Here is a 14,184-nt window from a genome sequence, read left to right on the forward strand (position 1 = left end):
ATTATCTATTTTGTGAAATATAGTTTTAAATCTCGCTAGTTTATACCATTAAACTATATTTATATTTGACCTCCCATTCATTCTAAACTGGACATGTGTTAGCAGCTGACGTCAGCTCTGATATCTAGTTCAGCTTGTTTCAACAGCAAGAAAAACGGTTCCAGAGCGGCATTCAATGTCATGTCAGCAAGGACCAAAAATACACACCTCGAGTCAATATCATGACCTTGTATGTCTTCCAAACTGTGAAATTAAAATAAAAAGACAACCATCAAGATAATTTGCAGTTTAAATCCATCGCCCTGCAGGGAGAGACCTCTCGCAGGGTCACGGTTTCATGGACATTAGTGAACCTCCGTGAAGAGGCAGTTTTTACCCACAAGCTTAGAAAGGTGCCAACGCACTCAGCCTGTGACCTCACACTGGGCCTGTGATTAAAACACAATATTGATTTTTACACGCAAAGATTTAGTCCTCTGGTTAGTGGCGTAGCCCGGCTCTGACCTCCCCTAAGCAGTCAGAAAACAATTACCCAGCCTCTCCTCCCCAGACACTGGCTGGGTCAGGGGTGGCACTGGATTGTGGAGGATTATTACTTTCATAGTGGGATTCAGTTCAAACAGACCCCGGGGGAGGAGGAAGGGGACAGGATATGAGAGGAAGACAAGAGAAGGCTGACTCCTCTTTATTTTCTCGCTGTCTTAGTCTCCCTCCTTCCTCTTTGTAACCTCCCCCTCACTCCCTACCTCCTTACACTCCACTGTTTTTCTTCCTGCGTATGTGTGCGCTTCACTTCCTGTCATGTGTAAGAGAGCGTGAGGTCGCCTGTGGAGGTATAATTGGAGTTAAAAGTAAAGTGGATTAGAGCTGACTTTACTTTATTCCACTGTGGAGGCACCCTACAATTAGGTGTGTGTGTGTGTGTGTGTGTGTGTGTGTGTGTGTGTGTGTGTGTGTGTGTGTGTGTGTGGTTGTATAAGCAATGTTGGGCTTTGGCTATGACTGTTATGTTATGAATTGGTGTCTCTATGTGCGTCAATGTGAATACTCGCGTACATTTGTCAGTGTGTGTGTGTGAGAGTGTGTATGTGCGAGTTGGCCTTCTGGGTACTGACCATGTGCATGGCGTCCTGGCGTTGGGGCAGTGAGGATAGCTGGGACTCTGAGTGGTAGAGGGTCATTCCCTTCCTCAGGGCACGAAGGTCACCTGGGTTGCACTGCTGAGCAAAAAACAAACACACCAAAAAAACAGATATAAAGGTTCAGTGCCATGTCATCTCAAAATTATTTAGCTTCACTGCAAAAAATGTAATCCAAAACCGAAAATAAAATCCAAATGTGATAACATCAGCAATACAATGCATATAGTATCTACTTTGGACAAAGATATACTATAGTTCCCGAAATCACAATCTTCCAAAATGTAATTAAGACTCAATTTGTTTCAGGGGCCTGTGATTGATTTGAAACAAACTATCATAAGCGTTTTTTTAACACAATCCTTTACATTAATATCAACTCTCAAAGAAGCATGACATGATTTGAAAATAGTATTATTGGGCTCTTCCAGACAGTTAACAAAAAAACGAACTAACTCTTCTTTAAAAAAAGATTGTTGTACTTTTAAACAGCTGGTGTACTTTTGAGGGTAAGCCCCCATGTCTTCCCGTTTACATCGATATTATTGGAATCATCGATCATTACATCAATATATATCGATCCAGATTGACGGATATGATCGAGTTATGTATTGAGCATCTCATTTAAAAAATAACCTTGTCACTGCCCTTGTTTTTTGTTAGTTGACGAGAGACTCCATCTACGAGATTTTAAGCCATGGATCGATTGCAGATTCTACATTATTTAGTCAGTCCCTGCCCGGTAGCTAACGCTAACTAGCCAGCTGTCTTTAACATATCCACGCTGATGTCCTGTCAACACATACAGTGCAGATTAATTAAAGTGCTCTAAGCCAGGGGTTCCCAACCTTTTTCCCCGAGAGCCCCCCCAAATGACTCCTGTTGGAAGTTGCGCCCCCCCACCCCACACACACAAGGGGGGGGGGGTGCAACAGCGGTAATTGACGTTTAAAAGTCTCAAAAATGCTACAACTACTGTCACAAACTGGATGAATGTGAAGTATTTTGTTAAAGGAGGATGAAAGCGTAATTAAGGAGCACTATTGTTGTGATGGTTATTGGACTCAGGATTAATTCATTTGGATTCCCGCTGTACAGCGCAAATGGAAACAATTCACAAAGGGATTAAACTGTTTAAAACACATGCTCAAAGTAAGCCGAATTTTGCCGATGTGTTTATGTGGATTCAAAAGTAAATAATCTACAAAATGGAGGAGACCGATCTGATCGGAGCAACTGTGACAAATAATCCAACTGAAACCGGCATGGACAATGACTATGTTTTTAAAAAGACGCTTATCCAGAAAAGCCCGGTTTGGACACTTTACAGGCAGAAGAAACATTTCTATTAAAGAAAGAATTATACATTTCTGTCTTTTTATCCCTTTAATAGCTACTAACTTGAATTTTTATTCAAATGAATTAATCAATTATTTTGTATACGTTTATTGTAATGTATACAATCATGTATTGTGTAACAATTATATGTAAAAAAATAAAAGTAAAAAATTATAAATAAAAAAAGTCTCAATATGATATTAGGCCTCAAATCATCTGAGGCCTGGCGCACCCCTTGCGATTTTTGGCGCCCCCCCCCCCAAAGGGGGCGTGCCCCCCAGGTTGGGAACCACTGCTCTAAGCGATGTGGGTGCCCTGTACTTAGTTCAAGCATCTGGCATTGACAGTCCATTGCAAGTGTTGCAGGTCTGTTATTATTCCGGCTCAACCTGTTTTGCTCACGTAAACCCAAAAATGCATAGATAAGCCACATTTTTGCGGTTTTGCTAAAGAAAGTCCTCGATGCACTACTTTTTCAATCAAGAAATGTGTTAATGGCAGAAAACACTGTAGCTCACTTGTGATGGAGATGAATTTCTAAGGACAAATTCTTGATGCAATGCATTGCCATTTGTTTTTTACAGATAAGAATCAATCTGGACAGTTGGTGTACTGTCAATGCAATCCGTGCCAATATCCAGCCCTAAAACATATACAGCCAAGGTATCTATGATAACCCTCAACATCACAATATATATATATATATATATATATATATACATGTGGCTCAGGCTCTACTATATTGAGAGTCTTGGTGATGATTTATTAAGGATCCATAGGTTCTTCCACCTCCTACCCCTCCTACACTGACACCGGCACTCATTGTCGATGCTGGCTGTATCCACGTACTTCATTTGCAAAGCTGATTTTGAAATTGTTGAGGCTTGCTCCAAAAATGGCCATTCCTTGTGCTGGGCTACATAACGTTGTGCCGTCATCGAGAGACATTATGCAGGGACACAGTTCTTCTGTTTTTTTCCATTAGCAGCCAAAGACCACTGGTTCCTGAAGGTGGTATCCTGCCTACAGATGCAGGAACATGGCACCACCACTGTTCCTCCTGACATTTTTCATGCCACGCACTAGTGTTGTCTGCCTCTGTGTTAACTCTTTCTCTATCACTCACACACAGTTTGCACACACACAAAGATACAATCAGCATTCCCCTTGTCTTCTCTCTCTTTGATATTCCCCCTCCTCGCCGAATCCCGCTAGTGTTTCTCTAACCTTTCACAATCCTTCCCATGGCAATTCTTGATCTATCCTCCGGGTTTCCATATTCATGCCCTCAATTCTGTACCTTTACGAACATCTTTTTATCATTTCTCCAGGCTTTGTGTCCATCAGCAAGCTGAGGCCCTAAATGTCACATCTGGAGGCGTGACATAAACACACAATCCATGAAATGAAAACATATGTCAACGCAGTAAGGAGTCTTAGTACGGTCGGAAATATTCCTCCGACACGGTTTCCAGCATCTGAAAAACATTACAGTTTCCGTCTTTACGACCTTTCCTGAGTTGACCTTGACCGCTGAGACCGACAAAGCTATTTGTTTGCCAGACAGCTGGGGACCGTTGGCCCTCTGCAGTCTCCTTGGCTAGCTCCTTAGTTTATACATCCATCACAATGTTCTTGGAAGTGACAGGGAGAAGCTGTGGACGCCACGCATCGTTTCCTCCCTGAGTTATGAGGGGCAGGGGTGATGCCACCTTGACAAAAGGGTAGAGAGGATGGCAGCACTCCATAATTTATCGGAATACAGAATCCGATTAATCAGAGTGGCCTGTGATCTTGACCTTACATTTTTTCTCATCTTACTTAATTTACTAGGACTAGCTAGATCTACACAGCATGCAACTGAAATGTGTTTCTTTGTTTATGTGTGTCTTAAATTGGTGGGGTTAGGGTTCTAACTTTTACCTGAGGCTAAAGCTTTAGCTTTTACCGAAACATAATGCAAGTGGCCCATGGATTGTATAAAAGACTTTGCTATCATGATGTTTTAAAGCCTCTATCTTGGCATTTCATCCGTCGCCATCTTGTTTTTTTGGATCCAGAAGTGACCATATTTGGACGAGGGGTGGGAGTTAGCAAGGGTTAGCGTTAGCTTTGCCTCTTTCCTGGTTGCCTTTAAGAGACCTTTCAATTACAGGTAAGCCATGCCCTAAAGCATACATGACACTGTAGTGAAGAACACTATAAACAATGGAGAGTATAAAATATAGATAGAGTCTCTGTAACGTCACAAGGTTATACATTACATTGCATTTAGCTGACGCTTTTATCCAAAACGACTTACAATAAGTGTATTCGACCAGGAAGATACAAACTTGAAGAAAACAGAATCATATAAGTACATCAGGTTTCATAGATCCAAAACATTTCAAGTGCTACTCAACTGGCTTTAGATAAGCGTTGGGTGGGTGGCACAAGCCATCACCAATGTTATGCTTACTTAAATGGGCAAAATAAAAGTATCTTTTGTGGAGTTGAGGTATCAAAAATTAAAGTGCAAGATTGTGAACCACATTGGGTGACTTGTGAGAAGGGAAAGCTCCATGTTGTAGCAAAGTATACCCTTTTCCAATCCATCTTACTTTCCCTTCCGTCTTCATTCAAATCGGACCTGACTGCAGCACACGCTCACAAAGTGAGTTCAATCAGCCTTCATTAAAAGGATGCAGTGTCATCTGAATCATTCAATTGTAAGAATCACAATGGGCATTTACATGTTAATGATAAGGTGGAAGTGAGCATGTAGGGAGAGCCACAGAGTGCCTCACCCTTCAGTGAGCTAATGCAGATAAGTAACGGATGAAAGACATGGGAAATCCGAAGGGGAGAAAAGAACACAGTGTACTTGAATGCGCCTGATCATGTTTGGGTATGACCATCGAAAACACCTGTTTTTCTCACATTGTTTTCACCTGTGCTATGCAAGCACTTGATCATTTTCACCGTGGGACATGTTAACTCCCTCCCCTCTCTTTTTACTAGAGTCAAATCCTTCAGTCAAGCTGGTTTGGAGGGTCAACATTCCAGCCAGCGATAAGAGGCTATTGTTTCCTTCAGGCTGAGCAAGTTTCACTCAGCCAGTTTCATAACACAGGAAGTTAGGCAATATGTCCACTGAGGCGACTAATTCCTTGTATTCCACCTGCTAGCATTCACACACACATTATTAAGTAGATTAAAGCATAAGAGCCAAATTACTCAGGATGCTCTGTTGCCTCCATTACCCACTGGAGTACACTTGTGTTTTCATTACCAGTGTTACTGTTTATTAGAAGCCACGGTTTATTAATCAAACCCCCATCAAGGTATTGTGTTAACCTGCAGACATTTCATCATTATACAGTTGCACTCACACACCAGTTGTCAGCCATGCATTATGGATACCTGGATCTACCTGAGTTGGCCCCCCGTGTCTTAAATTATTCAGCCCACCAGACGTCCCGACAAGCTGTCAGTACAAGAGTGTGTCATTTATGCACCAAGACACATTGTAGCATCCATTCACCTCAGGTACCTCGTATCTAACATTGTGCAAAACAGCTCCAAGGACAGGAAACCACTTTCTTGCAAAGATAGAACACATTCAAGTAGAGCCTCCTGTGCTCATTCGGTAGCATAGCATGCTAGCAGTGCACAGCATGGATTGGACACAGAAGTAACACCTGGACAAGGTAATGCAAAACCATCCCTCTAATTTCAAAAATAAATATGTAGGTACCGCAGCAGCCATGTAGCTTAGCATAGGTAGAATAGCATAAAGACGATGGTACAACACTCAGTCTATTGGCAATTCTAAATCTCATAAACTGATTAACTAATGTTATTTCTCTTTTCTTAAATCTTACACAAAATTGCTAAAACTTGTTTTACTTGTGTGCAGGATACACGTTAGGTAGTATACAGTGAAACCGGTAAGAAAAAAACCATTAGTTTTACACTTTGGTTTTTGTCCTTACAATATATTGTTATATTGTTATATAAAAACAATATATAAAGTGTTGATTGGTGATCTTTAGAGGTGTTGGTAAGCGATTTGTGTCACTTTTGGACAGAACAAATCTAGCTGTTTTCCCCATTTCCAGTCTTTAAGCTAAGCTAAACTAAGCTAAGCTGACTGGCGTTAGCAACGTACTCACATACAGTACAGACATAAGAATGGTATCAATATTATACCATAGAGTTGATTCATCATTCGTGTGACAGTGTCAACAGAAACTCAATGTTTTGGCTGCTTAATGCATTACATTGTACAGGTGTTACTTTTTTTGGGTCCACCCTCTGTAAATGACAAAGCAGCAAGCTCAAAGCTGTGAAAGTCCATCCACCAAACAGATACAAGACTGAAAAGGCTCAACCAGCAAAAACAACATTTCAAAATGTTACCTTTTTTGTCTGTATCTGTGATAAACTATACCGGCGGCTATTGGCCTATAGGGAGAAAAAAACACAACAGTGTATAATATGTTCAATATTTGATAACTGTATTTCGGGACCTGTTATTGAGGGTAAGAATATTATTCTGAAGCTCCAAGAATACTGTAAAAAAAAGACTTTATGTTAGAGTATTCTGACTAATGGTAAAGTTCAGTCGTGTCATGGTGACTCCACATTCTCATAATGTACTTGTAACAACTGAATTTGATTAAAATGTGATTCTATTACATTCTAATCTATATTAAGTTCTAGACACAAAATAAACCGTTCATCAGTTCAACTTTGAAGAAGGACTATTAGTCGACTTTAAGAAGCAGGGTCAAATGATACTGTGTGTCTTGAATGCTGTGGGACAATGTGTAGCACAAATTGTAGCACTTAAGGGCTAATTATAAGGGATCATTTGGGATCCGTGACTCCAGCCTACACTCTCTGCCTACATAAAGATCTACTGGGAGATAATTGGGGTAAGATAAATCATTTCTTCTTTTCTTTTTTAAATAAAGGCTTTGATTAAAACTTTGAAATTCCAGCTTGCAATCAAATGAACAGAAAGATAACCAATGAATATTTTTATTAATAGATGTTTTACCAATTAATGAGCCATGTTTGACAAATGTACCCCCCAAAATATGACTCAGTTATACCTTTCACCGTCTGTGGTTGTATGTATGCAACACACTCCTATAGACTGACATGTGAACCCAATATGAACCAGGACCCTCCTTTCTCACACTCCCACCTCCACTCACTCAGCCCTCCATGTTTCACATTTGGGAGAAGTCAGAGCAAGGTCAACTTTGGGAGAGATGCTTTACTCTGTCGCTGTCACTCAATGCTTCTTTCCACTCCTTTTCCCCTTCCTCTCATCGCTGCTGCGCTCCCACAGTTCGCCTCCGGGGCTAACATCACTGCTAGCAACCGACTCCCCATGAATTAAACATGGTAAACATATTCTAAGACTAACAGGCTGTTGTGAGGAGGAGACTTCAAGGAGGCATCATGCAACCACTCTATCTCATCACAGCTGCCTATCACATGTTTTGGGTTGAGTTGGAGAGTTCAACAAGTGGTGTTAAGTGAGGGTTAGAAGATCAACAAGTAATGGTGTGGGCTGATATGCCATAGCATTTTATACTTGTTCTTTACCTGTGTGAGGAGCTTAGTGTTATCGTCCTCCAGGATCCGCACTTTAGACTCCAGCTGCCTGATGTAGTTGGTGGAGGAATCTAACGCACAGAAGGAGAAGAAAAAAAAGAGGGGTGGATAAGCGATTAGCATTTCAAAGACCTCAAAAGAAAAACTGGCCGACACGACCACTGGAGCAAAAGGACCACATAGAGCTGCTGTGCACTTTGAGAGACCCAATAAAACATGAGGGTTTAAAGTATTACATTGAAATATGTGCAATATCTTGTCTTGTTATTCAACAGTGAACTTTTTATTTGAAACTTCAGTAACTGAAATAATGATTTTGCAACCGAAAAAAACAACACGCATGTCTTATTATGCAGTTTGTTGTGCAAACTGTTGGTTATGAATTAGAATACTTGACAACGTGTCTAGTCTAAGTATCATAAGAGGTGAATAGGGGGGACTGAAAATAATTTCAGTATTAGAGTAGACCATTTTAACTTGACGACAAAACAAATAACCAGACAAATTGTATTTAGTCTGGTACACTGATGGTATTCAGTGCCTTGAGATAAAATACTAACATTAGCATGCAACATGTTTCTAGCATTCTGACGTTTAGTAGCGCAGCTTTAGCTAATGATGAAAGTCAATCGTGTTTTGCAAGTCATAAGCTAACATGTTATGGCAAATAAAGGTAACACTTATCAGAAAAATAATCCTGGTGGGAAGCCAACTACTTTATTACTTCATTATCACTCAATTGGTCATTTCCTATAATTCATTATTTTGGCCTTAAATGTCAGAAATGCCGATAAATGTGTTCCCAGAGAAAAGTCTTACATCGTTGTTGTTGCATGTTTTGAGCAACCAACGTCAAAAACACAATGTACCAAACACAGAAATACTGCACAATAATCATTAAGCCCTACGTTTCAACGGTTTAGCTTCTAAAAAAGTGGTAACTTCAACTAGATTTAATCTGTCAATCATAATGGCAGCTTGTACAAGGCCCTCATGTGCTATAAAAACGGGTCGTAAATTGGTGTCAGGGGTCAAGCACTGAGTGTTCCCACCCAGATTAGCAGTGCTTGACCTAACTTTTGACCCCTATTGGAGTGGGGCCATTTCCCAGCTTGGCACACATTCTCCTGTTCCACTCATTCATTGCGAAACACACATGAATGCCACATTTGAGATTTGTTCCAAAACTGTCTCTGCACTGTATACGTATAGACCTGAAAAACAATGCAACTGCAGCCCTAATTGCTCTGCAGAGATTCCCTCAGCTGTTATGTCTGCGTTAACATGAATCAACGGCGCTGAGTTCAAACCAGGGACAGGAAGCGTATGAAGTGCGGAGGTGCAGTTTGACTCAGTAGGTGGCACAGAGCCTGTTATCTAAAAAGGCATGTTTAATTTACAGTAGGATCAAAGCCGAGGTAGAGCACCTAGGCAACTCGTCGGGACTGCGCACATTATTTAGTTTGCTAAGTGGAAGTACAGAGAGACAGGCAGCGGAGATAGAAAAAAGACAACAGGGAGGTTGATGATGAATATGCTGTGTTGAGTTAAGTCCCAGATAAGAAGCCATCATTTTAGGATACTGCACACACATGCATTAAATCACAGCTTGTTGCACTGGTGACCAACTCTGTCTTTAGTTTGTTTGTTTATAACTCACCCTGATTAGTCTGTGTAATTCATGTAACCTGGTGTATCTGCACTTTGCAACCAGGGGGCGCTAATCTGCAGACACATAGTTAAATACAGACAGTGCAGTCTAGATTCTGAAGATGTCCAGTCACAGATATTAGCTTTACCTTTGTTTCACACATAGGTCAACTTGGGGTATGTTGAACCACACTAAGTATGGAATGCACTAATGGAAAACCAGTATCTCTTTTAGAGTAGGTTACAGATATTAAGCAATTTGAAGGCTAAGGCAGGCGGTTACTAACGATGACATCAAATATTAACAAATGTCATAAAACATTTTGAAAACATTGATGTGATGTCTTTAGATTTCTTGTTTTGTTAGTCGAGACCTTAAGATATTTACTAAACTAATAATAAAAAAAGCATGAAATCTCCAGGAGAGCCAGAAAAGGGAAATGTCTGTTGGCATTCAAAAATAACATACTTGATTTAATAAAATGTAATCATCTATCAAAAATTGTTGGCAACTTGCTCAGTCGACTAACCTTTGCAGTTGTAATGGCACAACATATTTTCACATGAACAACATTGATTGGTTCTCTAAAACCTGGTTGTAAACTGGATTGAATGAGAGCAGCCCCAGCAAGCCTATCTAAGTCCAGCCCCTTTGATTCTATAGGCAGGGCAGACAGTGCTGACAGATGGACAGCTAATGGAGCAGGCTGCAGCGGCCAGAGCTGGTAGTGTTAATCCTCTCTTCCTGCCTTGTGACCCCCCCTAATCTGGATTCATCTGCTGGCCTGACCTGCAGCCAGATCTCAAGCCGATTAGGATGAAGGTTCCTCGGCCATCACTCACCACCAGCACACTCAAACAACAAAGGAAGAAGCCTCAGAGAGAGAGGGGGGAGGAATAGAAAATACATGTTCATCTCTTTGTTTCTTTGTGGTGTGTATATTTAGATTATTCAGAGATTGAGATCTCGTCGTCAGTAATCCAATAAACTCAAAAGTCACCCGAGTCTGTCTGGCTTATATTTGATCTCTTTAGGATGAATTAGACCAAAAAAAAATCAAGATAAGGGATAAAAATAAATATGACGTATAGCTAAGGCGGAGAGAGGAAATCCCACTGTGAGGAGAAGAGTCCTCACATACCGATACACCATCTCTCCCTTCTTCTATAAGCCTTTGATACATTATAGGGTGGTAACGTTAAATCTCAGAGCGCATCCCTTCAACATCACACATGACATGATTAAGAGGTCATGCCTAAAGATCTGCCGTGGGAACATCCGCGGGACAACACACACACAATGCCAGGCTACCACACACACACACACACACACTGTTTGCATGCACAGAGCCGGGAGGGAGAATCCAGACGTCACCGTCTCTTTAACACCCGGCTCCAGACAGCTATCCTGGTGGGAGTGGGGTCAGGCAATTAAACTGTTCCCTCAGCTCCCCCCTTGCAACTCCTCCACCCTTTTTATCCCTTCCATCCCTACAGCTTCTCCACACTGCTCCTCCGTGAGGCTGGAGGGAAAAAAGCTACAGATCATACAGGGATCGCATAGCAAAATAATTACCCTGCAAAACTCAGCTCTGCAGCCACTGTTTTGTACACAACAAGCACCCGGGGAGAGGCCGCTATTATTTATGCATAACCTGAATGCGATCTTTAAGGCTGATAAAGTGAGTGCGAGGCGCGGGGAAGCAGGAAAGTAAAAGTGCAAGCAGTAAACAATGCAGAGAGAGAAGGGGAAACGTGTCCTCACAGAGCACTACTAAGCATTTTTATTTTTAACCTCCGCACAAGTGTTGTTTACCAAATGAATTGAGCCAATGTAGCGTTAAGTGTGTGTGTGTGCAGGACAAAAGGTGACGCAGACATTGGCGCGAGTGCGTCCCCCCGCTCAGCACGTCACTTTGCATCACGTCAGTGGCGCTGTGACCCACTTCCAGCAGCCACTCCTTCATCAACTCTGCTCCACTCCACTCCCTATTTTCCCTCTCGTTCTGTTTTATTACATTTGTCGTTACCTTCCCTGCCCATTGTATTTATGAACTGCTCTATGGAAGTCTACAGATGTTTTGTTAACCTAGTTTTATTTCTAAAGGGGGGCTGGTTCTCATTACTTTTACCGGATTAGCTACATTTACCAACAACTTGGTGCAGTCCTCTAAAGGCCATGACCCCAACTGGTTCCTCTTTGTGTCCCACTGTGCCACAAACATCCCATCCCCATCTGTCCATTACAACTCATTTTGACTCGGCATCATACCACGGTTACTCAGCATTACACGATGTGCATGTTAGGCAAACTGTGCGCTTGGAATAGAGCACAGTTCTTAATCCCAAATGCAAAAAGATTACTGCTTTAACAAAAAATGTCTAAGAAGTCTTTGCAAACGTAGTTTCTTTAAAGATTTGCATCATTAGCATTAAAGTATATTCTTGACCTCAGAAAAAAAAGTAGTAGTAGGCCCAATTCTGTGGGGTCCACTAGCTTTTTCCAGAGCATTGTACTGTATATTCATCAGCAGTTGTCATGTATAGGAAATGTAATCTGTGATCTGCTTTGGTTGAAAGACCAGAAAAGCCAGTGGTTGGTCCTTGAGTTGGGATAGTGTTCCAAAATCTACATCATTTAAGCACCAAAGCAATATGTTTTCAAGTATAAGCTCCTTAACTACATGCATGCTGTACAGTTCTAGATTTTGGGGGATTTCTTTCTTTTCCAAAAATCTAGGCAGCAATTGATTTTTCTTGATTTCCAATCTAGTTTCACTGCAATGGGCTCTTGAAAGTTGCTTAAACTGTATTATCAAAACAGTGAACATCAAGTATGCATTCATTTCTGTCACATTGTTGTTTCTTAGTAATGTGGTTTAACTTTGCAATGAAATAATCCATAACAAGGTCTTCATGTTCTGATGGATTACACGACTCCACCAAGAGTCTGCCAATAGACTTAAAAGATAAATCTTGTATTTTTTTTAAATGTTCAATTTATATCTTACAGATCTTATAATAACACCAAAACAAACAATGAACTGTGTAGCCAAAGCTTCATATTCCTCTGTGCTATAGACCTTTTTCAAAATCTATAAACAAATGAGCTCCACTGAGTAACATGCTTCTTCATGACATTGAACATGAGCACTGTAGTTTATGTTACACGCAGATACACGCTTTACAACATCAGGAGGATACGTCCCCAGCTGACCCAGAAAGCGACGCAGGTTCTGGTCCAGGCTCTCGTCACCTCACGCCTAGACTACTGCAACTCCCTCCTGGCTGGTCTACCTGCATGTGCCATCCGACCTCTGCAGCTCATCCAGAATGCAGCGGCTCGCCTGGTCTTCAACCTTCCTAAATTTTCCCACACTACTCCGCTCCTCCGCTGCCTTCACTGGCTTCCGGTAACTGCTAGAATCCACTTCAAGACAATGGTACTTGCGTACCATGCTGCGAATGGATCTGGCCCTTCCTACATCCAGGACATGGTTAAACCGTACACCCCAGCACGTGCACTCCGCTCTGCATCAGCCAAACGACTCGCTGCGCCCTCGCTGCGAAGGGGACCCAAGTTCCCATCAGCAAAAACACGTGGGTTTGTTATCCTGGCTCCTAAATGGTGGAATGAGCTCCTCATTGACATCAGGACAGCAGATAGCTTACACACCTTCCGGCGCAGACTGAAAACTCATCTCTTTCGACTCCACTTCGAGCGATAGAACTATTAACAAAGCACTTATATACTAATAAAGGGCTGGCTTATCTAAAGCCAGTTGAGTAGCACTTGAAATGTTTTTGCTCTATGAAGCCTGATGTACTTATATGATTCTGTTTTCCTCAAGTTTGTATTTTGTTGGTCGAACGCACTTATTGTGAGTCGCTTTGGATAAAAGCGTCAGCTAAATGTAATGTAATGTAATGTTAAGTAGATCCTACATACACTGTGCTTCTGCTGTTAACTCGCCCCAGTGCATCCAATCTGCAGCTAAAAATAGTCGCCAACAAATGCACTTTTGCATTTTTGACATCACACTTACCTCTGTTTGAGAAACTTTGGCTGAAAACTACACTGCCCCGCTGTTTAAGGACACGTTTTTATTTTTCCCGATTTAGGTCTTCCGTAAGAACAAATGGGCTAAATACTTCAAGCTATAAATAATTTTGGAAAGTCCAGATCATAAAACATTTATGGAAACCATTGGTTGCATGGAATGGTAGAAGAAAAAACATTTCTTGAATACAGCAAAAAGGGTTTATGTGTTAGCGTATGTGAATCTTTACAAATGGGCTAAAACAGGATTAACCGTTAAGTGGTATTGTCCTTTAAGTGTGCAATTTTGGATAATATACTTAACATTTTAGGGTATTTTCAAATGAAGCTTTCTTCTTAGATTTCTAGTTTGTCCTTCCATTTTCCCATTTGTTACTTCTCTCTGTC

The 14,184-nt window shown here is 41.3% G+C and overlaps 1 protein-coding gene across 4 annotated transcripts in view; it reads right to left on the reverse strand.

Annotated features, from left to right (window-relative positions):
• ccdc85cb (coiled-coil domain containing 85C, b) overlaps positions 1-14,184 on the reverse strand; it is a 48,635-nt gene that overhangs the window by 7,042 nt on the left and 27,409 nt on the right. Inside the window, exons 2-4 of one of the 4 annotated variants that reach the window (XM_034228661.1) lie at positions 8,079-8,158; positions 6,879-6,923; positions 1,116-1,217 (exon numbers count right to left, since the gene is read on the reverse strand). In XM_034228661.1, the coding sequence (XP_034084552.1) occupies positions 1,116-1,217; positions 6,879-6,923; positions 8,079-8,158 (227 nt within the window). Of the gene's footprint in view, positions 1-1,115; positions 1,221-6,878; positions 6,924-8,078; positions 8,159-14,184 lie in introns of all 4 variants that reach the window. The other 3 variants (XM_034228660.1, XM_034228663.1, XM_034228662.1) reach the window with 3 other exon arrangements.

The sequence above is a fragment of the Gymnodraco acuticeps genome, unplaced genomic scaffold, assembly GCF_902827175.1.
Source record: "Gymnodraco acuticeps unplaced genomic scaffold, fGymAcu1.1, whole genome shotgun sequence".
Classification (NCBI taxonomy): Eukaryota; Metazoa; Chordata; class Actinopteri; order Perciformes; family Bathydraconidae; genus Gymnodraco; species Gymnodraco acuticeps.